Source organism: Terrapene carolina, unplaced genomic scaffold (genome assembly GCF_002925995.2).
Source record: "Terrapene carolina triunguis isolate 2854851 unplaced genomic scaffold, T_m_triunguis-2.0 Scaffold69, whole genome shotgun sequence".
NCBI classification, from domain to species: Eukaryota; Metazoa; Chordata; order Testudines; family Emydidae; genus Terrapene; species Terrapene triunguis.
In genome coordinates, this window is record NW_020664420.1 from 6,300,410 (window position 1) to 6,324,189 (window position 23,780).

At 47.1% G+C, this 23,780-nt stretch overlaps 1 protein-coding gene across 1 annotated transcript; it reads left to right on the forward strand.

The window, feature by feature from the left end:
• The first annotated feature begins 3,807 nt into the window (after positions 1-3,807).
• Positions 3,808-15,906, forward strand: SIGLEC15 (sialic acid binding Ig like lectin 15). Its single transcript, XM_024213320.2, has 5 exons — positions 3,808-3,859; positions 6,751-7,134; positions 11,709-12,068; positions 13,383-13,413; positions 15,828-15,906. The coding sequence occupies exons 1-5, from the start codon at positions 3,808-3,810 to the stop codon at positions 15,904-15,906; spliced, it is 906 nt and encodes a 301-aa protein (XP_024069088.1).
• Positions 15,907-23,780: the final 7,874 nt, after the last annotated feature.

A 23,780-nucleotide genomic window follows, 5' to 3' on the forward strand; every position in this document is an offset into this window, starting at 1 on the left:
TCAACATAGGAGAAAGCAGAGCACCACACCGGTAGCATCTGACAACAGGGCCTACTGTTGTTGCTCAGCCCTGACTGCGGGCCTGAGCCCTGACCCATTGTTGCCCCACCCTGACCCAGGGCCTGGGCTCCCTACTGTTTATACTGTGGTTGCTCAGCCCTGCCTGAGGGCCTGAGCTCTGACTCTGCATTGCCCCGCCCTGACCTAGGGCCTGGGCTTGACCCTATTGGTATTGCTCAGCCCGGACTGAGGGCCTGAGCTCCTTACTCAGCATTTGTTGCCCCGCTCTGACCTAGGGCCTGGGCTTAATACTTTGTACTCACTTGTTGCTCAGCCCTGACTGAGGGCCAGTGCCTTGACTTAGCATTGTTGCCCCACCCTGAGCCAGGGCCGGGCTTACCGCATTTCTTCCGGTTACAGCAAGAGCTGCCGAGGGAGACCCCACGGCCGGACAAATCCCCCCAGCTCAACGGTGTGTAGTGAGCCAGCGTGGCTTCCCGCCGCCCCGGTGAGGGTCAAGCCCCGGCAAACTCTTGTACACACTCGAAGAAGAATTTAAAGCTCCTCCAATGCCCACGTGATTATTTTTGTAACATAGAACAAAGGTGTATAACAGCATCAAAAGACCATTATGCAGGAAGAGGTGGGACGTGGTAAGTTTAATACTGTGGAGTTGAAATGGCAACACAGTTACTAAGCAACAACTGTTGCCGTTAACTATGAGCACCCCCTGGTGGATAATTCCTCAGTCTTAGCTGTCTGAAATATTCACTGCAACAAGAGGAGTTGAAAAGAATTAAACCCAGATGGAATTGGTGAGGGTGGGAGCTTTGGTGTGAGGATTTTGAGCAAAGCATGGAGGTCAGTCTCAAATGATTTATTTCAGATGACCAATAACAGCAAGGAAGGACAAAAGGACAGTCTCCGTGAGAGAACACAGGGTGTGTCTCCTCTCTCTCTGATAGTCTGCTATGAACTGAACACAAGCAGGCCATATCTCTCTAGACAGCAGAGCTCTTTCAGATTTAAATGTGCATCACCAAAAGCATTGCAAATGATAAAAAGACCACTTCAAATTCAGACAAAACCAGTGCATGTGGTTCCTAACAGTATTTAAAACTCATAGGAGTCACGTACATCTCAGTTTAAAGACAGTGTACAGCAAAGGAATTGGTTATGGTGGTCCAAGTGTGTTGTGGTATGAAATAGAGCAAAGGAAAATGCGATCAGTAGAATATTCTTCTAAGGAAAGTGGTGGCAGCTCTCTTCCTGAGTCATTTAAAATAGGACAGAGCACTGGATGTTGGGAACAATTCTGTGTTAGCAATGACTGGGTTTGATGATTTAAAGAGCTCTTTTCCATCTCAAACTGCTATGATTCATCAGAGTCATAGACAAACTCAGACACCATGTTGATGTGCGTAGTGCTGTTCGAATCTGAACAGAATGTAATAATGTGGGATTATTACCAGAAAAGTGATCAAAAATTGCCCCTCCATACTTGGTACTGCAAACATCTGATCCCTAGCCATGTGTTTCAAATCACATCTTGAATTGACATCGAGCAGGATTTTATCCCTAACAAAACAGAGCCATGAAAGCTATGGAAGATATTGTGCTTCCTCCACCATCAGCAATGGGGCCACTGCTACGCTCATTTAAAATTCTCTAGCACTGGTTCAGCAATTTATAGATTTTAAGACCAGAAGGGACCACTCTAACCTCTTGTATAACAAGGCCAAAGAACTTCACCCACTGAGTCCTGCCTCAAGCCCAATAACTTGTGGATGAACTAGACCATCTCTTTCAGAAAGCTGTGATCATGTACAAAGTGGACAAAAACAGGATTATTTCCCACCATGATTTTCCAACAATAAGTAGCGTCTGGTAGTTGGAGTAAGTAAATTTAAAAGCCAAAGACACTGATAAGATGCACAGACCAGCAAGATGTCATAGCAAAGGCGTTGTTCTAAACCAGAGACCCCTTTCAGCAGATCTGTGACACTGAGCAGAATCCAACCCATGGAGACATAGTCCATATTCTCCTAGGCTCTACTGTGTCTCATGCTCCCAAAGCACTGATCACTGATTTCAGTCTGGGGAGGCAGCCTGTGAAGGAGAAAGATTGAAATAATGAAAAACAGCTACATATTTTTAAAGTGCATTCTGAAAAGCAACAGCCGGCTGTGAGGGGAAATAAGGGTCTTTGATGCAGCTACGCTCCTTCACATTCTGCCGCACAATGAATCACATCAGAGTTCCTTATGTGCTCCCTTAACTATCTCCTCCCTCCTCCCTGGGCAAAGCGAGTCGTACAAAGAGATTATCTCAAATGCTGCTTCAGGCCACAAAACTCATCCTGAAAGGCTTGAGCCAACAATATCAGACAGATAGATGGTTTGGAGTTAAGAGAGGGACCTCTGGGATCATTGGATCTGAGTCTCTGTTATTTATTATTATAGTTAGTGTCTAAGGACCCCAACCAAGACAGGAGCCCATTGTGCTAGGTGCGGTACACGCACGGAGTAAATCCACTTTCACTAACCCCACTAGCACACTCTCTGAATGGCTCCAGTCATGGAGACCTGATTCCTGCGCGCCATGATTTATTTCATTGTCAGATCCTCCTGACCCCTATTGTTAAGAAACATTTCTAATGTGGGATATAAAGTGTCCCCGTTTTGTCTTTTTAGGTGACTAATTCTCCAGTCTGTAAATAGCTAGTGAAATATCTCCCCAATCTAAGCAGCTTTGTTCCAGCTTACAGCCCTCCCCATAATACTTTTGCGTGTGTTGTTCTCCAGCTCTCACTTGACCTGTCTTTGTGTTCTCTCCAAAACTTTTCATGGCCCTTCAGTGGTCTTTAACAGATCAGCTTCCCCAGCCCCCTTCACTGCTCTCCTCCCATTCTGTCCCACTTCTCCTTCCCCTGTATATCTTCAGTGTGCAGGCTCAGCAGCACACATGCCCTGCCTGGCTCCTACCCTAAGTGCCTCCTTTCAGCACATCCTTCCTCATGGTACCATAGCTCTAGAAAGTGCTGATGAGCAGTGCCAGGTTTACAATGGCACCAGTGGCTCCATGGAGCCAGGCCCATGCTCAGAAGGGGCCCCGGCCTACTCCACTTGCACTGCGTCCCAAGACCTCACTACCCCCCCCACCCCCCGCCCACCACTTGCTCCTCTCAGCCGGCTGGCCAGGGCTCCTCTACACCCCCTGGCCCCACCCCCTGCTCCTTTCTGCCCCCTGGCAGGACCCCAGTGCACCTCTGGCTCCAGGCCTGTGAGGCCCTGCCTGTCTCCCTGGAGCTGAGCAGCCTGGGACTGGTGCAGAAGCCTAGCCAGTCTCAGCCGGGGGGGGGATGGAGGGGGCGAAGAACAGTCCCCTTCAAGCCACAGGAGTCAGGGAGTCACTTGTTGACCTAGTCTGTCAGACTCTTATAACTTCCCCATGGGTCAATGAGTTTGAAGCACTTAGGGCCTTTGTCACTTTGGCTCACCCGTGTACAATAAAGGTTACAAACCGAGATGTTCAGCAGGGATTTCTTGGCCCCTCCCACTGGTGGAAAATGATCAGACGTTGAGCTCCCTTTGTGTTTTCCACATGACTGACCACAAAAGTATTTTTAACCAGCCCCATCGCCAGCTCTGCTGAACTCACTCATTCCCTCCGGGGAGAGGGAAACCACTGAGGCTTCCATTCCCCAGCCAAACAGCCTGGGACTGCGCGTCTAACCACTCGGCTTCGGCGTGAACAATGCTGGTTTGCTGATCCGAAATCCATCCGTAGCGAGGAGCACCAGCGAACATGAAAGGGTTTGGGCTATTTCTTGCGTGTCTATTTTGCATCTTCAAGAAGGGTGAGTTCTGACTGCTATCCCTGCCTCTGTTATCACTGTCGGTCTTCTTGCTCAGCCGAGATGCCAATGGAACTGCGCAATGCAATTCATTCGATAGGAACTGTAGATCCAGAATGCTGCTTCACAGTGCCCTGAAATTCCAGGTGGCAATAATTACTAAATATGGCTAATAACTTATGGAAAAGACCAACGTTCTGACTCTTTGCAGCCATGAGAGAGCCCAGGACTCTGCCGAACATGTAGGGGGGTTAATCCCAGTATCACAGCCAAATTCCAACTCAGGAGTTTATATTTACCTAAATTCCCCCTGCATTTTCAACCGGTTACAGCATTTTCCTCTGCCTGCCCCGCACTGTTGTGTAGTGTCCCTGGGAGCTATTATACAATGAACGTAGTTTGCTCTAGAGTTGACTGCCCTTCACTGGTAGACAAAATTAATGTGTGTGCACGCGTACCCACCACCCACATACACACGGAGCTGCAATGCAATGCTTACACCTGTGATTCATAAATCAGCTCATCAAATTTAGGATTCCTATGGATGGATGACATTATGGCACAGATTTAGCAAAGCTTTAAAGCACATGCTTAAGCGTATGATTTTAATGGGACTTAAGCACATGCTTTAAGTGAAGACTCTCTTTAAGTGTCTTCTTTTCTGGATCAAGGCCCATCTGAGTATAAGATCGTTATCAGTGTGCAAGGAGATCTCTTTTGCCTGATCTTTTCAGGATCCAAGATGAATGCTAACCAAGCTCACCATCATAGGTTTTGGTCTGTGACCTCAAAATTAAGACTTTTTCCACTGACAACACAGCAGCCACTAAAATATAAAACACTGTGGGCCAGAGAGGGGCAATCTATAGGAAACCTAATAAAATAAATAATAATTTGCATATATACTTGCCCTTACATTGGCTTTTGCCCCTCAGAAAGCATTCAGTTGGCTGATGCTAGTTGTACAGCCCCAGAGATACCTGCCAGGTACCATGGAAGAACATCACGTGTGTAAATAAAACAACCTGTAGGCTCTACCTAACCTATCTAGGCAGTTACCCCGTGTTCACTAATCCACAAATCCCAGGGAAGTCAAGTCAAGCCGAGAGTGCTCTGCCCTTTTGGACACCAGCCATTCAGTTTTTCCATCTACCCCGGTCTCTGATACTCAGGGAAAAGTTACGTCTGCAGTGAGCTGTTAGGGAAGATCTATAGCAGAGGTGGGCAAACTATGGCTGGGGGCCACATCCGGCCCTTCAGACATATGAATCTGGCCCTTGAGCTCCAGCCGGGGAGCAGAGTCGGGGGCTTACACATGCTGGGGCTCCGCTCGGCTCCCGGAAGGAACGGCAAGTTCCCCCTCTGCCTCCTATACGTAGGAGCAGCCAGGGGACTCCACACACTGCCCCCACAGCTCCCATTGGCCAGCAACCACGGCCAATGGAAGCTGCAGGGGCAGCACCTGTGGATGGGGCAGCGCACAGCCGCCTGGCCGCACCGCCGCATCGGAGCCGGAGGGAGGATGTGCCGCTGCTTCCGGGAGCTGCTTGAGGTAAGCGCTGCCCGGTGCCTGCACACCTGACCCCCTCCCGTACCCCAACCCCCTGCCCTGTTCTGATCCCTCTCCTGCCCTCCAAACCCCTCGTTCCCAGCCTGGAGCACCCTCCTGCACCCCAAACCCCTCATCCCCAGCCCCACCCCAGAACCCGCACCCCCGGCCGAAGCCCTCACCCCCTCCCACACCCCAACCCCTAATGTCATGAGCATTCATGGCCTGCCATACAGTTGCCATACCCAGATGTGGCCCTCGGGCCAAAAAGTTTGCCCACCCCGATCTATAAGATACTGGGCCACACCACATGTTCCTGGAAGCGTTACCTGGTGCCGCACCTATTATTGCTTCCACCAATATGTAGCACTGAGAGCAGCCTTCCCAGAAGCTCTGTTTGCGGCAGCTCAGTTATTAGCTGCCCGTCGAGGTAACGACATCAGATTCTGACACTTTTATGTGCATTCCACTCAGATGAAAGCTGGTTTTGTGAAGAGGTTTCAAGAGAAGGATTATCAGACAGCAAAGATCAAATCTGACCCTGGCACGGAAGAATTGCAGTTCCCACTAACTGCAACTAGATTTTTATCAGGGCTGGATTTGGTCCAGAGAGAGAGAGAGAGATTTTTTATGTTTCCTGCAACACTTCTGTGTGGGGAATTCATGGTGTTGTTCTGGGGAAAGGGACAGTTTACGGAAGTTACTGGCAGCTGTAGGGTAAGATAACATTCCACTGCCGTGGTGCCAGTGCTCTGCCTCTACCACTGACTGCTTTCCTCTAACCGTCAAAGACTGTATCTCTCCTCCAAGACACTTGGAGGAAGGTGCTGGGAACTGGCATGCACACTCCAGCCTTGCCATGTTCATTAGATCGGTATTACCAGCATCTCTTAAGTCTGCCTTTAGAGCCCAGCACTGTGTGGTGACTCACAAATAACATGTCCCCGGGTCAACAAGAAGGTGGACTTCTGGAAATGTCAGAAGCCACAACCTCCCTACGGAGAATGTTGCCATTCTTAGTGTGCAATGAAGAAGGCGGCACATTAATGTGTGTGCTCCTGTTGGAGCTGCTCAACCCACTGGGTGAAAAGGTTTGATCACCCTCAAAAGACAAAGGCATAACATAACCTACAGATCTGTGAGATGGCTCCTAGCACAAGAAAGAGAGGATATAAAATGCATGGAGCCAATGAAGTATCTATAAGCTCACTAAGGATGGATCAGGTAGGACTCAGGGTAAGGCGAGGATCTCCTGATTTATGAGGGGGGGAAGTCATTCTTCAGGTTTGGTACATCAGCCTTTATGGTCTATTCAGGTTTCTGAAGCCAGTTCCTTTGGTTCCAGGTTTGCAGTCCAATGGCTGGTCCATTCAGGTTCCATCAGATGCTACTGGTGAGATTGGAAAGGCGGTTGTTCTGCCCTGTACTTTCACACACCCCCACAAAACATATGACCGGACCCTCACAGCCATTTGGAGGATCAAGGAACCTTACGATGGGATGGTGGTGTTCAAATGCGTTACTCACAGCTTGAACGACCTCTGTAAAACTGCAGTGAGCTACAAGAACAAGTACAAACTGATTGGGAACCCCAGGCACAATAATCTCTCCATCAAGATCGACAACCTGACCTGGAGCGACAGCAACAGATACTTCTGCCGAGTGGAGTTTTCTGGGGATCTTCATGACAAGTACGAAAGCAGGACTGGGATAAGGCTCCATTTGATAGGTAAGAGAATATCAGCTCTAACGGTGCTACCGACAGAGGCTAGAGAGCTGGAAGAATGTGGAAGCTGGAGGGACCACTCCATGCTAGTTGCCACTGAACTTCACACTGAGACCTTGTCTACACTACGGGGGGTAAGTCGACAAAAGTTACGCAACTCCAGCGACGTGAAAAACGTCGCTGGAGTCGACATAGCTTAGGTCAACTTATTGCAGTATCTACACTGCGCTGGGTCAATGGGAGACATTCTCCTGTCGATTTACCTTACTCTTCTCGTTCCGGGTGGAGTACCGGGGTTGACCAGACAGTGATCTGCCATTGATTTAGCGGGTCTTCATTAGACCCGTAAAATCAACCCCGGTGCATCGATCTCCGGAGTGTCAATCCAGCGGTAGTGTAGACATAGCCACAGCAATGAACCAATCTAGTCATTCCTGAGGAGCTCTACATCAGTACAGGACATTTTTCTGAGCATCTAAGGTGCTCAGATACTATGCTGACATTTACAATTTAAGAACCAGAATAGAATCTAGGGGGAACTGTGGGAGGGAAAAGGCCTGGCTTCTGGCCACCAGGAGTAAGAACCAGATTGGGTCAGTTGGACAATGCCAGTCTTAAACTTCCTTGCTTTCCCCTCCACAGTGTGAGATTTGCTCCACCTCCCCGTGCTGGGTCCCATCCCCTGCCTCACACTGGGAAACATGGTGGGAGGATAGTGGTGGCTCAGGGCAGTCCAAGCAGATAACAGAGGACACTTTGTAAAGCCCAGAAGCTGCTCTGTGCAGAAGATGTACCCGGTGGGGAGACAAGATGGGGCTCACCATCCACTGGGACAACCCTCTTTGTCCGGACTTGTAAGAGCACCGAGTGGGAGCTAGACTGGAGTGAGAACGGTCTTTCAAGAAATTGCAGGGGGGAAGAGTGCAGAAGGAGGCAGAGCTGATGACAGGGGAGCAGAGAGCCAGGAGCTGGGTATATTTACCTCCCGATCCTCAGATCAGGATTCAAAGGCTGGACAAGCTCATCCTTGGGGCAATAAAGGTTAAGTAGGAAATGCGACATCATGAGAGCTAACGCTGATTGGCTGATCAATGATCCTGAGAGCTGGCAATTGCAAATTAACACGTTCATGGCTGTCAGACAGCTGTACAGAGCCATTCCCTCTGACACCAGTGTTAATGTCCTGTCAGGCTGTCCTTCACAATGGTGTCTACCATGATGTGTGAGAAAGTTATTTCACCCTTTAAAAAGGGGAGCAGGCCACAGTGAGAGCTAATTTGCTTCCCTGAAACATTAAATCCACAACTCAGCAAGGCGGATGAAGAGGAGCCTGCACTGGGCCTCGTTTCTAAGGGGTTTAGCCCTTCCCCAGTTCGAGCCCCAAGACTGCAATGAGCACCAAGCAGTAAGACCCTGCACTTGTGCAGAGGTCTGTTATTAATACCTGTATTACAGTAGCACCTAGAGCAGGGGTGGGCAAACTTTTTGGCCCAAGGGCCATATCTGGGAATAGAAATATGTGAATAACGTAGCTGCAGTCGACATAGCTTAGGTCAATTTACTGCAGTGTCTACACCGCACTGGGTCAATGGGAGACATTTTCCCGTTGACTTACCATACTCTTCTGGTGCCGGGTGGAGTACCGGGGTCAACCAGAGAGCGATCTGCTGTCGATTTACCGGGTCTTCATTAGACCTGTTAAATCGACCCCCAATGCATCAATCGCTGGAGCGTTAATCCAGTGGTAGTGTAGACATAGCCACAGCACTGAACCAATACTAGTCATTCCTGAGGAGCTCTACACCATCAGATCAGGGCATTTTCCTGAGCATCAGATACTATGCTGACGTGTACAATATAAGAGCCAGAATAGAATAGAATGGAATCTAGGGGGAACTGTGGCAGGGAAAAGGGCTGCCTTCTGGCCACCTGGAGTAAGAACCAGATTGGGTTTGGGATGGGGAGGGGGGGAGGGCTCTGGTTGGGGATGCGGGTTTTGGGGTGGGGCTCAGGTTGAGGAGTTTGGGGTGTAGGAGGGTGCTCTGGGCTGGGATCAAGGGGTTTGGAGGGCGGTAGAAGGATCGGGGGGTTGGGGTGTGGGAAGGGGTTCAGGCTCTGGCTGGGGGTGTGGGCTCTGGGGTGGGGGTGGGGATGAGGGGTTTGGGGTGTAGGAGGGTCCTCTGGGTGGGGATCGAGGGGTTCGGAGGGCTGGAGGGGGATCAGGGCTGGGGCAGGGGGTTGGGGCATGGGGAGAGGCTCAGGGGTGCAGGCTCCGGGTGGCAGTTACCTCAAGCAGCTCCCGGAATCAGCGGCATGTCCCTTCTCCGGCTCCTACACGGAGGCGCGGCCAGGCAGCTCTGTGCGCTGCCCCGTCTGCAGGCACCGCCCCTGCAGCTCCCATTGGCTGCAGTTCCCGGCCAATGGAAGCTGCATGAAAGGGGCTTCGGTCAGGGGCAGTGTGCAAAGCAGAGGCCGCTGGCTGCCCCTATGTGTAGGAGCCGGAGAGGGGACCATGCCGCTGCTTCCGGGAGCTGTGTGGAGCAGCCCCCAACCCTGCTCCCCGGCTGGAGCGCCAGAGTGGGGCAAGCCCCAGACCCCACTCCCCAGCGGGAGCTCAAGGGCCGGATTAAAATGGCTAGCGGGCCGGATCCAGCCCGCGGGCCGTAGTTTGCCCACCCCTGACCTAGAGCCCCAACTGAGCTGGGGGACTCATCATACCAGGCGCTGAACAGGCAGATAGTATGAGAGAATCCCCACCCTGACGGGTCTACAATCTAAACCGACAACGGGAAAGAGGGGAAGTGGAGGCCCAGACAGGTGAAGCGATTTGCCCAAGATCACATGGCAGCTCAGTGTCAGTAGCAGAACCCAGGTCTCCTGAGTCCCGGTGCCATGCCCTATCCACTAAACCATGCTGCAGCCATTGAAATCAATAGGGCTTTCACGGATGCAGGGTCCAACTGGGCAGAGCTCACAGCAGTATCAGGGCCACGGTTCTCTTAGCTCAGTGGTTTTCAAGCTTTTTAGGCTGCATACCCCTTTCCAAAATCTACCGTGTACCCCATCTGAGATAGGGTCATAATATACCTTGGGCTCAGCTTGCCACGTCTTACTAAACAAAGTGCACTGTCCACCACTACAGGATTTGTCTCGAGTACCCCTTGACGAGATCTTGCATACCCCTCGAGGTGCGCGTACCCCCGTCTGAAAACCACCATTGGCTGATAATCCGGCTGGATAACACCCCCGTCTAGTTCCATCTGGAGAAGTTTCTTCACTTCCCTTGCTGGGTGTAGCCAGGGCCGGCTCCAGGCACCAGCCTAGCAAGCAGGTGCCTGGGGCGGCCAATGAAGAGGGGGGCGGCACGTCCGGCCGTTCGGCGGCAGGGCCGTCACTCCCTCTCGGAGCGAAGGACCTGCCGCTGTGGAATGAAGCGGCGGTAGAGCTGCTGCTGCTTGCGATCGCGGCTTTTTTTCTTTTTTTTTCTGCTTGGGGCGGCAAAAACGCTAGAGCCGGCCCTGGGTGTAGCACTACTGGTATGCATTAACAGCAGTATTGCAGCCCCAAAGACTGTCCAGGGTTCAGCAATGGATGAGTGATCCCTGCCTGTGGCATGCAGTCTGCAAAGTGTCTGAGGCTATTTTTAAAAAATAGCAGTAATATCTTGAAAAGAACGTATTTGTCTGCACCTGGGTGACGTTTTCCATCTGAGGAAGGCACTTCACACCCATGAATTCATTCACACAACTACTCCGCGTAGGGATACGCTGTATTTGCAGTCCAATCATTGCAGGCATTGGGCTATTGCATAAGAATCAGGCCGTGACACTGACCAGGCCCTCTCAGAGGTCCAGGCCGCTTCCAGCATTTGAGGCCCTTAGCCATAATAAAAATAAAAAATGATGACACATGAAAACAAAATAAGGCACCAAAAAAAGAGTAAGGCATAATTTGAATATTTTTTTATTTAACAAATGCATTTCTAGCCTTTTTCTGTGCAAATGCACTAATTATTGAGGGAAAAGCTAGCTTTCGTGCGCATAAAAACAAGTTGCGAAACTGATCAAATGCTTAAAAATTTACAAGTGTCTAAATCTGAGGCCCCCTTTGAGCTTGAGGCCCAGGCCAAATGGCCTTCCTGGCCCCCATCCGATTGGCCCTGAAACTGACTGGTCTATTTTCACTGCTCAGGCGGCATGAAACACTAACAATAAATAAACCAAACCACATAGAGAGCGAAGGGGAAATTAGATTGACGACATTCTTTCTATTTTTAATCACCCCAATAGCAACAGTAATAATAAAACAGGGAAGGAACTCAGATCCCCTGACTCCGAGGCCTGTGCCCTATTGGCTCGAAGCCGGTGCTTCTCTCTGAACCACAGGGGTGATGAGGAAATCAGAGACAGGAAATGTTGAAGGAAAAGGAGCGATGAGAGACTTGATCCCGAAGTTACAAAATCATAGCAGTCTAGGAATCAGTTCAGGCCAACAAGGGCACTAAATGCTTTGAGCCCCAAACCAGCGAGGGATTTGAATCTTCATTTGATTTTAATCACTTCTTGTGACCCGCGCAGCTGCTCCCAGGATTGTTAACATCACCATCGGCTCCAACCAGGATCGTACCTTCAGAGCGCGGTGTACAGCCGAAGGGGAGCCATTGCCCTCTCTGACATGGACCGGCCCTCTCTTCAGCAATGCCACGTCGGTCACAAGCTTGAACCACCAGATAACCAAAGAGTTGCGCTCCCTGACTCACGATGGAAAATACACGTGCACGGCCGTTAACAGCCACGGGCGAGCGGAGGGAGCCGTGTATTTCTATAAATTCAAAGCGGCAAGCAGCTCCGTGATTGTGATCCTGATGTTTGTAACGCTAGGAATAAAAGTACTGGTGTTGCTGGCGATATTAGGAATTGCTGTTTTTTGGAGGGCAGGTATGTGCCGTCATTTATTTGCTTTCATACCATTCGCTGTGTTTAATCAGACTGTTAACTAGTGGGGTGACTCAGTGGAAAGAAAAAGATGCAATCAGCCAGGATTTTCCTCCTCTGGGGATGTTTATAACTGAAAATCCAAGCAAAGTAACATAAGCAAAGAAGGAGAAACGTGAATCTCCCCAGTTGCTAGTTACAGGGTTGCTGGATTGGGCCCTTGTATTTTTTTAAAAGACACAGTAAACAGGCATTTCCATATGTCTAACACTATGGGTCTAGGAAGCAAGATGTATGGCTGGGGGGTGCCATTTTAAGACAGACTAATTATTAATGCTTTGCACCTAGACACCGGCACAGCTTGCCTTCAGTACACTTCACAGAATGGTTTAATCCTCACGGTATCATCAGCCTCATTTCACAGATGGCAAAACCGAAGCAGAGAGGTCAAGGGACTTGCTCAAGGCCACAGAGAGTACGTCTAACCCAGCCCACAGCACTGCGTTTCAGAGCCCAGGTCGACAGACTTGGGTTCATGGTACAGCACTAAAAATAGTTGTGCAGGTGTTGCAGCTCAGGCTCTGAAGCCCAGTGAGGGGGTGGGCTTCAAAGCCCAAACTCCAGCCCAAGCGGCAATGTCCACACAGCTGTTCTTAGCGCTGTAGATCGAGCCCGGTTCCGAGACTTGCTGCGTAAATGTACCATGGAGGGAGAATCACTGTCTATCTGGGTACTCCCTTGGCCCTTGTCACCATATTAGCTGAGTGCTTCACAATCATTCATGGATTTTCATCCTCACAATGCCCCAATGAGGCTGGAGTAGGGAAATATTATCCCCATTTTACAGGTGGGGAATTGAGACACAGGGTGAAGTCAGTGACTTTCCCAAGGTCACTCAAAAAGTCTGTGCCAGGAAAGTCTCCCAAGTCCCAGGCCAGTTCAGCATCCTTGTTATGCTACGTCAAAGCCAGGACTAATCTGAGGCTCCCAGTCTGAGCTCAGAGTAGCTCATGCTGCACTCTGACTGTTGTGGCTATAATGACACTTTCTTGTGCTGAAGATGTATGGGAGCCACTAATCACCTTGAAAGATCAAAGGAAATGATAACAAAGCAAATCACATCTAGAAAGGAGCAGCGAGATGCTTTGCTCCCTGTATTTAGACGTCATTCCCACTATATTAAAAGACTAACCATAAACAGAACTTAAGGAATTTTTTCCCATTCCTTGTGATTCAGAAACCCACCATCAATGCTGGAATCTCAGATCTTCCTAAATGAGCAGGAAACTAATTTGAATCTTTATTCTCACCTCACAGGTCATGTCACAGCCCCGTCCAGACTGTCCAGGTAAGAACATCATGTCTTCTGTCATGTTAACAAGCTTGGCCTTCCTTTTTAAGCAGGGAACTGCAACTTAGCCTTGACTTGGTAACAACCTTAGAATCTAAGGGCTGGTCTATACACAGTTTTTGTTCCAATGAAACTATATTGCTTTAGAAATAGACGTGAATCAAGGCAGCCCTCTACTGTGGACTGTTACACCAGTATAAAGGTGCTTGTATCAATATACCAGAATAAGCTATACTGATATAAGCTCCTTTATATCAGCATCCTGGTCTGCACACTAGAGGGGTGAATCATTTTTGTTTATTGCCTGCGACCTGTCTGTGACTTTTACTAAAAATAGCCATGATAAAATCTTACCCTTACTGATTGTCAATTGGCTCCAGGTACGTAATGCAATTTTTAAGGCTAATTTGGATACTCCCAAAACACTTGTTCCAGGCTGAGCCTTGAAAATGAACCACAAACATCTGTAGCCTGGAGGAAATGTTTGGGAGTAAACTAGTCTTTAAAAATGTGTTAGCTGCCTTCTATTGAACTCAAGGGTAGATCTAGCCTGACAACATGGTAAATATTATATGGAAAACCTCTCGCTGTGCCAGAAACACGGCTTCCAACCCTGCCAGGAGTGACTCATCCCTTGACAAGGTTGATGAACTGGATCCTATGCATTTGACTGTGTCTGTGGGCTTGGTCTACACCAGGGGCGGGCAAACTTTTTGGCCTGAGGGCCGCATCGGGTTTCATAAATTGTATGGAGGGCCGGTTAGGGGAGGAGGTCGTGGTCCGGCCCCCATCTCCTATCTGCCCCCCCCCCCCGGGACTCCTGCCCCATCCAACCCCCCCTGTTCCCTGACAGCCCCTCTGGGACCCTTGCCCCATCCACACACCCCCGCTCCCTGTCCCCTGACCGCCCACGGACCCCCGCCGCCCCATCCAACCCCTCCTCTCATTCCTGATGCCCCCCCAAGGACTCCTGCCCCATCCAACCACCCCTTATCCCTGTCCCCTGACTGGTCCTGGAACCCCTGCCCCTGACTGCCCCCTGCTGCCCCATCCACCTCTCCCTCCTTCCTGACTGACCCCCGGGACCCCTGCCCCCAATCAACCCCCTGTTTCCCCCAACCACCCCAACCCCTATCCACACCCCCACCCCCTGACCACCACCCCGAACTCCCCTGCCTTCTATCCAACCCCCCTGCTCCCTGCCCCCTTACCACACTTCCTGGAGCACCGGTGGCTGGCGGCGCTACAGCCGCGCCGCTGCCACCACACAGCACAGAGACCGGGTCAGGCTGGGCTCTGTGGCTGTGCTGCCCCAGAAGCTCACAGCCCCTCCGCCCAGAGCATTGCGCCGGCGGCAGAGCGAGTGAGCTGAGCCTGCGGGGAGGGGGGACAGCCGGGGAGGGGCCGGGGCTAGCATCCAGGCCAGGAGCTCGGGCAGGACGGTCCCATGGGCTGGATGTGGCCTGCGGGCTGTAGTTTGCCCACTTCTGGTCTACACTATGAAGTTTTGCTGGCATAGCTATGCCTGCAAGGAGCCTGGGGGAAAAAATCACACACCCCATCTGCCTCCCCAGCCCACATTGTTATGTCAACAAAACCCCAGCACAGGTGTAACTGTGCCAAAAGAAGAGAGCTTTTGCCGACGTTGCTAATGTCGTTCGGGAAGGTGGTGTAGTTATGCCACAGAACAGCTTTTGTTGGCATACTCTGCATCTCCACTAGGGGGCTTTGCTGACATAGCTATACTGCCAAAAGCTCTGTGGGTGGAAATGCCCTATGTCACTTTATCAAGTATCAGGGGGTAGCCGTGTTAGTCTGTATCCACAAAAACAACGAGGACTTCGGTGGCACCTTAAAGACAAACAGATTTATTTGGGCATAAGTTTTCGTGGGTAAAAAAACCAAGAAGTGGGGTTTTTACCCACGAAAGCTTATGGCCAAATAAATCTGTTCGTCTTTAGGGTGCCACCGGACTCCTCGTTGTTTTTGTCTCACTTTAGATGACAGCTTAAAAACCAAGGTCCTGGATGCTCCACATGAATATTAAAGATCCCATGACACCTCTCATGAGTGGAGAGGTTTGTCCCTGTGGTCTGAGGCTCCGAAGCAGCTGCAGGGCAGTAGTGTTGTATGCATATAGTTTGTGAAATGCTTTTGGATCCTTGAGGATGAAAAACACTACGTACAAACATATGAAACTAAAAAAAAACAAAACAAAAAAAGATGGTAGGACCAACTTCAAATAAAATGGGTTATCATCAGGTTGATTCTGACGCCCTGGAACTGTGATCTGAAATCAGCTGAGTTCTCAAATCGCATCATTTCCGAAGCCCTGCATAGGGAAGCCAGCATTTATATTTACTGCCAACGGACACACTAGCCTTTACCTTTCTCGACTCTTTTGTTGGCAGGCAACAAGCGCAAGACTCTACATATGAAAATTTTGATCGCAGAAACAACTGTGGCAGTCAGAGTTTGCCGACAGAATGACCTACAGCAACTTGGCCTTTGGAATCTGGACCACATCATTTTCACATGTTTACACATGTTGATCTACTATTCATTACATGTAAAACAAAACAGGTTATGTTTGTGTGTCTTTTCTCTAACAACGTGCATATGTACTACTGGGCTCTGATGCATGGAATGTCAGACTGGTCATGCGTGAGCAGGTTGGCCCCTACTGGCTGCAACCTACCGAAAATGTAAGCTCTGAGGAAAGAAAAAGGAGCAGTAGGTAAAGAGAGTGAGAAAAGGGAAGGAATATCCAGGGCCAAGGAGAAGACGAGCGACTTTAGATGTCAGTTCCAACCAACCTGCATATTTTCAGCCTGTACCACTCAGCAATCAGGACACTGTTAAAAGTCAAATGCCGGCTCCTGCTGCATTTTCCGAAAATTATTTCGAAACCATTTTAAAACCACTAGAACTTAGCAAAACGCACGCAGCTTATTAAAGACAACAAAAGTACTGAGGTTGCCGTTTCAAACTTCAGCCTTTCTTCAGATGTGAAGAAAAAGGTTGTTGAATTTTTTTTAAGTGGGAGGGATATATATATATTTTTATATCATATATATATTTACTCTTTCATCATAAAAACTGCTGAAAAAAGTTATTCCATCTTTTAAAAAAATAAATAAACTACCTTGGCCCCTCCCCCTCCCAAAAAAAAGACTTACCTTCTGGCAGAGACTAACCATGTCAGCCCAGGAGGGAAACGTTTTCAGAAAGCTGTGGGAGTGAAAAACAGGAAATTGGAATGAGAACTCTATTGCAGCCTTAATTCTAGCAGCTGCTGTTAGTGGATATCATATATAAACACACATGTGTATCTACATTATATAAAGTTTCCTTATGATAAGAGGCTTCACAGACTACATTGCAGTAAAAGTAAAACTTGTGTTAGCTATATTATCAATCTCTCTCTCTCTCTCTCTCACACACACACACACACACACACACACAAAAGATAGATTATAGCTGGTTAAAATTTTTCTGTCCAGCTGTTTTTACAATGGAAAATGGCTATTTGACTAAACAGAAATTTCTGCAAAAAACTGTTTTGGTTTTTATCCAAAATGTTTCAGTTTTTGTGGGGGGAGGGGGGAAACCAATCACCTGGAAAAAGAATTGTTTCCAGTTTTCAGCCACTGAAAACCAACATTTTTCAATGTTGTCAAAAAAAATTCATTTTTCTATGAAAACCCCAAAAATATTCTAATTTTTTTTTCAAAAAGGAAACATTCCCAGCCAACTCTAAGACGTAGATGCGTTATGCAGAAAGGTTCCTTCAGCATGCTCACCCCACACTTTATAAACCACTCTACGGTGGTCACTATTAAAGAGTCATCATTCACCAACCGTTACCACTGACACACCTGTTACTTATTACTACATTTTGATATCATGGTAGCACATAAAGGCTGAGGATGAGGATGCCAGCATGATGGCTGCTGTACTAACCTGCATAAAGAGCGTCCCTGTTTATGGATGGCTTACGGTCAAAGGGTACGTCTACACTTGCAATCCTGAAGTGCTATTGCATCGCATGTAGGTATACCCAATGTTAGCTCAGCGCATGGGCATCACCATAGCTAGCTGCATGAGTAATTATCCAGGGTCCAGGCGGGCTTGCACAGCCAGCCTGCAGATTCACAGCTCTGGTGCCCAAGGTAGCTCGGGTACATCTGCTCAAGCTGCAATCACAGCCTAGGATTACAGTAAGGACACACTCTTCAAGGCACAAACAGACGACAGGTTGGGGATAGGGAATAACAAACAAGCTAATGAACATGGTGATGACAGGCAGTTTTGTTGCTGTTGGTTTTTGCTGCTTTTAATTGAGAGTAGAGGGGATAACAACAGGATTCTATGTATCTAATTATATGGCCTCCGTTACCGTGGTATATGAGCGCCTTACACTCTTTTTTAAAGCAAAGTTACAATGAACCATTAACATACAACATCGCCCACGACTTATTCAGGATGCGGTTAATATTCAAAGAACTTGGTTAAACATTCTGGCTTGCCGGCTTCTCCTCGGAGTATGCCAAAAAATGCATTTACCCTCACACACCCCTGTGAGGTAGGGCAGGGCTGTAATCCCCTTTTTGACAGATGAGAAACGAAGGCATAGAGAGAATAAGTGATGTGGCCAAGGTCACACAGAAAATGGGAGGCAGAGGAGGGACTTGAAACCAGGTCTCCGAAGTGCTAGGCCAGTGCCCTAAACACCAGGAGAGTTACCAGTAGTAAGGGAGATAGTCACAGCTGGTCACGGGGCCAGCCACGACAGCTGGCTGGGTTTTGTAGGCACCACCGCAGAGTGGAGTTTTAAGGGGAGCTATGGAGGAGGAGGAGGTAGTGGCTGTACAGATATTAATTGGAGAATTTTCCCCTCACATAAAGGGCATCATAGAAGAAAGCAGGGAGTTGTTTGAAGAAGCCGGTTGAGGAATAAAGGTTGGGAATGTTGGCAGAGTGAAGGGGGGGTGGGGAGAGAAGGGGTCGACATTGCAATATGTTACTCTTTCAGGCCTGATTTCCTGCAGTTGTTTCCTTATCTCTATAGCAGGAACTATCTGCAGGATCTGATGCTGCAGTGTGGAAACTGAGGATATTTTGGCTTAATGGTGACCACCGCGCAGGATACATTGAATTCCAGTTTGGGGCTCAATCCTGCACCCATTCGAGGCAATGGGAAAACTCCCCGACATCCACGGAAGTGGGAACAGGCCTTAAAAATTGCAGCCAGGAGTTCAATCTTGAGTTCTCAACCTGACCGCCCTCCTACTGTTCCCATCTTGCTAAATGGGACTAGGCCTTTATATGGAAAAGGCCTTAGCCAACCTAATAAGACTGTGTATAAAGTCCTATCGCAAACAGTTTAGAAATATCTGCCTCTGGTTCAGCTCCTCCTTTTGGTGAGCGATGGCGACCGCCACTTTAAATGATTCACCACCACAGGTATTTTTTTTTTTTAATCTTTTCAGCCCTCAGCTGTTTTGAGGTACTCGTTCTTCATCTTCAGCTGACGTCTTTTACCTTTCGGTGTTGCCCTGGAATTGCTGTGGATTCATTAGCAAAGACGATCAAATTAATAAGGACTCAGGAAATCTGAATTCAGTACCAGGCTCTGCCACAGACTTCTTGTGTCACCCTGAGCAGGTCACTTCAATCTAGCCTGTGCCTCGGTGCCCCATCTGTAAAATGGGGCTAGCTCTTCCCTGTTTGGAGGCTAAAATCCATTAATGATTGTTAGATGGTCAAATACTATGGTGATAAGAGCCGCATAAGTAATTACATAGATACCCTTGATTTAATTAATGTGTTTAACAACAGCTTGAACTCCGTTTTCGGATGCATAAGTTTCGGTAGTTTTAGTAACTCTGAAACCCTAATTCCCAACGGGGTCTACTACTTTCAAGCCCCACACTGCACCTTCCTCTTTGGTAATTACCCTCCATAACATTCCCTTTGATTGACTGTAAAAACCTACTGTTTGTAACTGCTGTGACTAGAATGGTTGTTATATTGGGTTTCCCTATTAAGCAGTCAATTAAATCTAAAGTACAGTGCGTGTTTCCTAGACTCTTGTGCCGGACAGCAGATTAGATCTCCTTTACTTCTGCATCACCGCCCTCTCCCAGCAAACAAAATTCTAGGCAATCTGTCTGCAGTGCATTCACTCTCATCACTGCATTACAGCAGGAGATGCAACAAAAGGCCCCTGCAGTGAGAGAGCTGCCCCCTGACCCCAAGATACCTACTGGATCTCATTTCCTTCCTCACCTGACTCTATAAAGGGATAGAAAGACTAAGGAAAGAAAGCCTGTCCCTCAGGTGGGGAAAGAAGTGCACACACATTTTGGGAGACGGACAGAGGAAGCAAATCAAATGCTTTTCCTCACTCACTGGAGAATCCTCCCCCTTTGGAGTGGAGGTCCTGGTTCTGGGGACTCATAGAACGCAGACTAGATGCTGCTTGTATTTTGTTTCTGTGTAATATACTAGCTAGTGAGTATACAGTTCTCTGCTCTAAGCAGATTGCCAGATCTACTCGGGTAGGTGATTATGTAACCATCCAGTGACAATGCCATCGCAAGCCAGTCCTTTGGCTCAGGTAGTTTTGGCTCAAATAGAAGCCTATGTTTTTGGAGCGTAAGATCCAACTTCGACTCCTAGGTGCACAATTTAAATGACATCCAATATCCACACATTGCCGGGGCTTTGTCACAACCGGCAGTGGATGACTCTGGCTGCTGCTTTCAGATGGGCTGTGTAGTTTAATAGCTAAAAATGGGCAGTCGGTAGCTCAGCAACAGGTAGTTAATATTGTACTTGGCTTTGTTTATTTTTATGTTTCTAATTAGAATACAAGCTGCATTTTGTTCCTATTAAAATAATGTCAGAAATTTGAGATGGAAATCAGCTACCAGGGTCACATTATCCTTAACCCATCCCAGTACAGGATTGTTCCTTAACAGGACAAACTGGATCTTGAAAAATATTTCTTCACTACGACTGTTTCTTTCCCACTTACACACTGATCCCTCAAGCTGTTCTGCAGAGGGAAAGGGCTCCACTGGCGTTAATGTTAAATAAAATACATTGAAAAGGGAGGACATACATTTTCAGATTATTTCTATGAAGTATAATACAGTAGTTACTACTGACTCCATTTTTGCAACAATCAACACGTACCACATATGCACTCCCACTGCCTCCCTCTTTCTTAGACACACACATTTTACTCCAATTGTTTGTTGGGGAGATGGGAACATTAAATCATAGCTTGGCTAGTCAAAAAATGTCCATGAATCTATCCTCTCCTAAGACATGCAAAATATATAGAGTCGGGAGCAGTGTGAGAACAGGACCAGGTCATAGGGGGCTCTATTCCTGGCTTTGCCATGGACTCCCTGTGCAGACTTGTAAAGTACCTGGAGATCTGCAGATAAAAACGTTGTATGTAAGTATCATGCTTCAGTTTTTCTACTTCACTGCATTATCGCAAGTTACTGCTACTCTTAAATTAACACTAGTAATCAAGGTACCAAAGAAGAAATTCTTTAATTGCCTATACACCAACGCCTATACAGGCTGAGCAACAAACAAGAGGGATGGGAATTGCTCATTTAGGAGATAAATTCAATCTAGTTGTATCACTGAAACCTCGTGGGATGATTCGCACGATTGGAATGTTAAAAATCAGTGGTTATAACCTAGTCAGGAAGGATCAAGTGGGACAAAGGGGCGGGGGAGTGGCACTCTGTGTCAAAAACGATGTCAGTTATCTGTGACTTAATCACGGATAACTCAGAAGAAAATGATCCTGAATGCTTAAGAATAAATGTCCTACCAGATAAAACACAAGATGGGGTATTAGCTGGTGTCTGCTAGAGGCCACCAAATCACACTGAGAACACAATGGCCACCTTCTTATACACCTATCTATAGGGCGTAGGAAAAACACTTGCATGAGCATGGGGACTTCAATCTGAGGGACAAATGCTGGAAGTCTCATGCTGTCAGTATTAAAACATCCTTGGAATTTCTAAACATTACTGATGACAATTTCCTGACTCAAAAAAAATAAAAAATAAAAAAAAAATGTGTTGCTGCCAACATGGGAAAATTCCTTTTTAGACCTTGTCCTAACATATAAAGAGGAGCTGATCACTGAACTAAAACTTAATGGTAGCTTAAGTTCAAGTGGTCATGGCTGGGGGGGGATAAGATAAAGGTCTATAAAATCATGCCTGGTGTGGAGAAAGTAAATAAGGAAGTGCTATTTACGCCTTTTCATAACACAAGAACTGGGGGTCACCAAATGAAATTAATAGGCAGCAGGTTTAAAACAAACAAAAGAAAGTATTTTTTCACACAAGGCAGTCAACCTGTGGAACTCCTTGCCAGAGGATGTTGTGAAGGCCAAGACTATAACAGGGTTCGAAAAAGAAAAAGAACTAGATAAGTTCATGGAGGATAGGTCCATCAATGGCTATTAGCCAGGACGGTCAGGGATGGTGTCCCTAGTCTCTGTTTGCCAGAAGCTGGGAATGGGCGATAGGGGATGGATCACTTGATGATTACCTGTTCTATTCATTCCCTTCGCGACACCTGGCATTGTCCACTGTAAGAAGACAGGATACTGGGCTAGATGGACCTTTGGTCTGACTCAGTATGGCCTTTCTTATGTTACTGTATCACATTTATAACGTGCAAGCAGAATAAAGTCCAGATCAGTAATATATATACTTTGTGCTTTAATAGGGCCAATTTCAAAAAGCTGAAAACAATTATGAGCCAAATCAGCTGGGAGGAAGAATTTAATCAGAAAAATGTGAATAATTGGCAATTATTTAAGAACACCTTAATAGATGACAAAACCCAAAAATATTACAATTGAGGAACAAGGCTGTGCTGGTTAAAAAACTGACCTGATTTAGAGTGGAAGTGAAGGCAGTTATAAAAATTTTAAAAATAGATAAATCAGAAGTTAGGAATTGTATAATATTGATAAGGGAAGCAAAGGGACACAAGGAGAAATCTATGGCCAGCAAAGTTAAGGACAATAAGGAATTTAAAAAATATATATATACTAAGAATAAAAAGAATCTTGACAAAGTACTGTATTGGTCCATTACACAATGGAGATGGTAGAATTATCAATAATAAGGAAGAAGAGACAAAAGTGTTCAATATATATTTCTGTTCTGAATCTAGGGGAAAAACAGATGATTGTCTCATCACATGGTGATAACTCTCCTCCCATTCCACTAGTATATCTGGAGGATATTAAATAGAAGTTACTAATGTTAGATATTTTTAAATCAGCAGGTCCAGATAATTTGCATCCAAAAATTTTAAATGAGCTGGCTGAGGAGCTGGCTAGACAGTTAATATTTGATTTTCAATAAGTCATGGAGCACTGGGGAAGCTCCAGAAGACTGGAAGAAAGCTAATGTTGTGCCTATTTTTAAAAAGGGGTAAACGGGATAAGACCAATCAGCCTGACATCAATCCTGGACAACATAATGGCGGGCTTCTATGGGACTCAATTAATAGAGAATTAAAGAAAGGAAATGTAATTAATACAAATCAATATGGGTTTATGGAAAATAGAGCCTATCAAACTAATTTGATTTCTTTTTATAAGATTACGTTTAGTTGATAAGGATAATATTGTTGACATAACCTGTAAGGCATTTGACCTGCCACACATTTTGATTAAAAACCTAGAATAATATAAAATTAACATGGCATACATTAAATGGATTAAAAACTGGCTAACTGATAGGTCTCAAACTGTAATTGTAAATGGGGAATTATCATCAAGCAGGTGTGTTTCTAGTGGGGCCCCAGAGGGATCGGTTCTTGGCCCTACGCTATTTAACATTTTTATCAATGACCTGGAAGAAAAGAAAATCATCACTGATAAAATTTCATGACACAAAAATTGGGGGAGTGGTAAATAATGAAGAGGACACATCGCTGATTCAGAGTCGTCTGGATTGCTTGGTAAATGGTGTTTTAATAAGGCTAAATGTAAAAGTATACATCTAGAAACAAAGGAAGTAGGCCATATTATAGGATGGGGGACTTTATCCTGGGAATCAGTGACTCTGGAAAAGGTTTGGGGGTTGTGGTGGATAATCAGCTGAACATGAGCTCCCTGTGTGATACTGTGGCCAAAAACGCTAATACGCTCCTTTGACTCATACACGAGGGAACGTCAAGTAGGAGAAGAGAGGTTATTTTACCTCTATATTTGGCACTTCTGGAATTCTGTGTCCAGTTCTGGTGCCCACAGTTCAAGAAGGATGTTGATAAACTGAAGAGGGTTTAGAGAAGAGCCATGG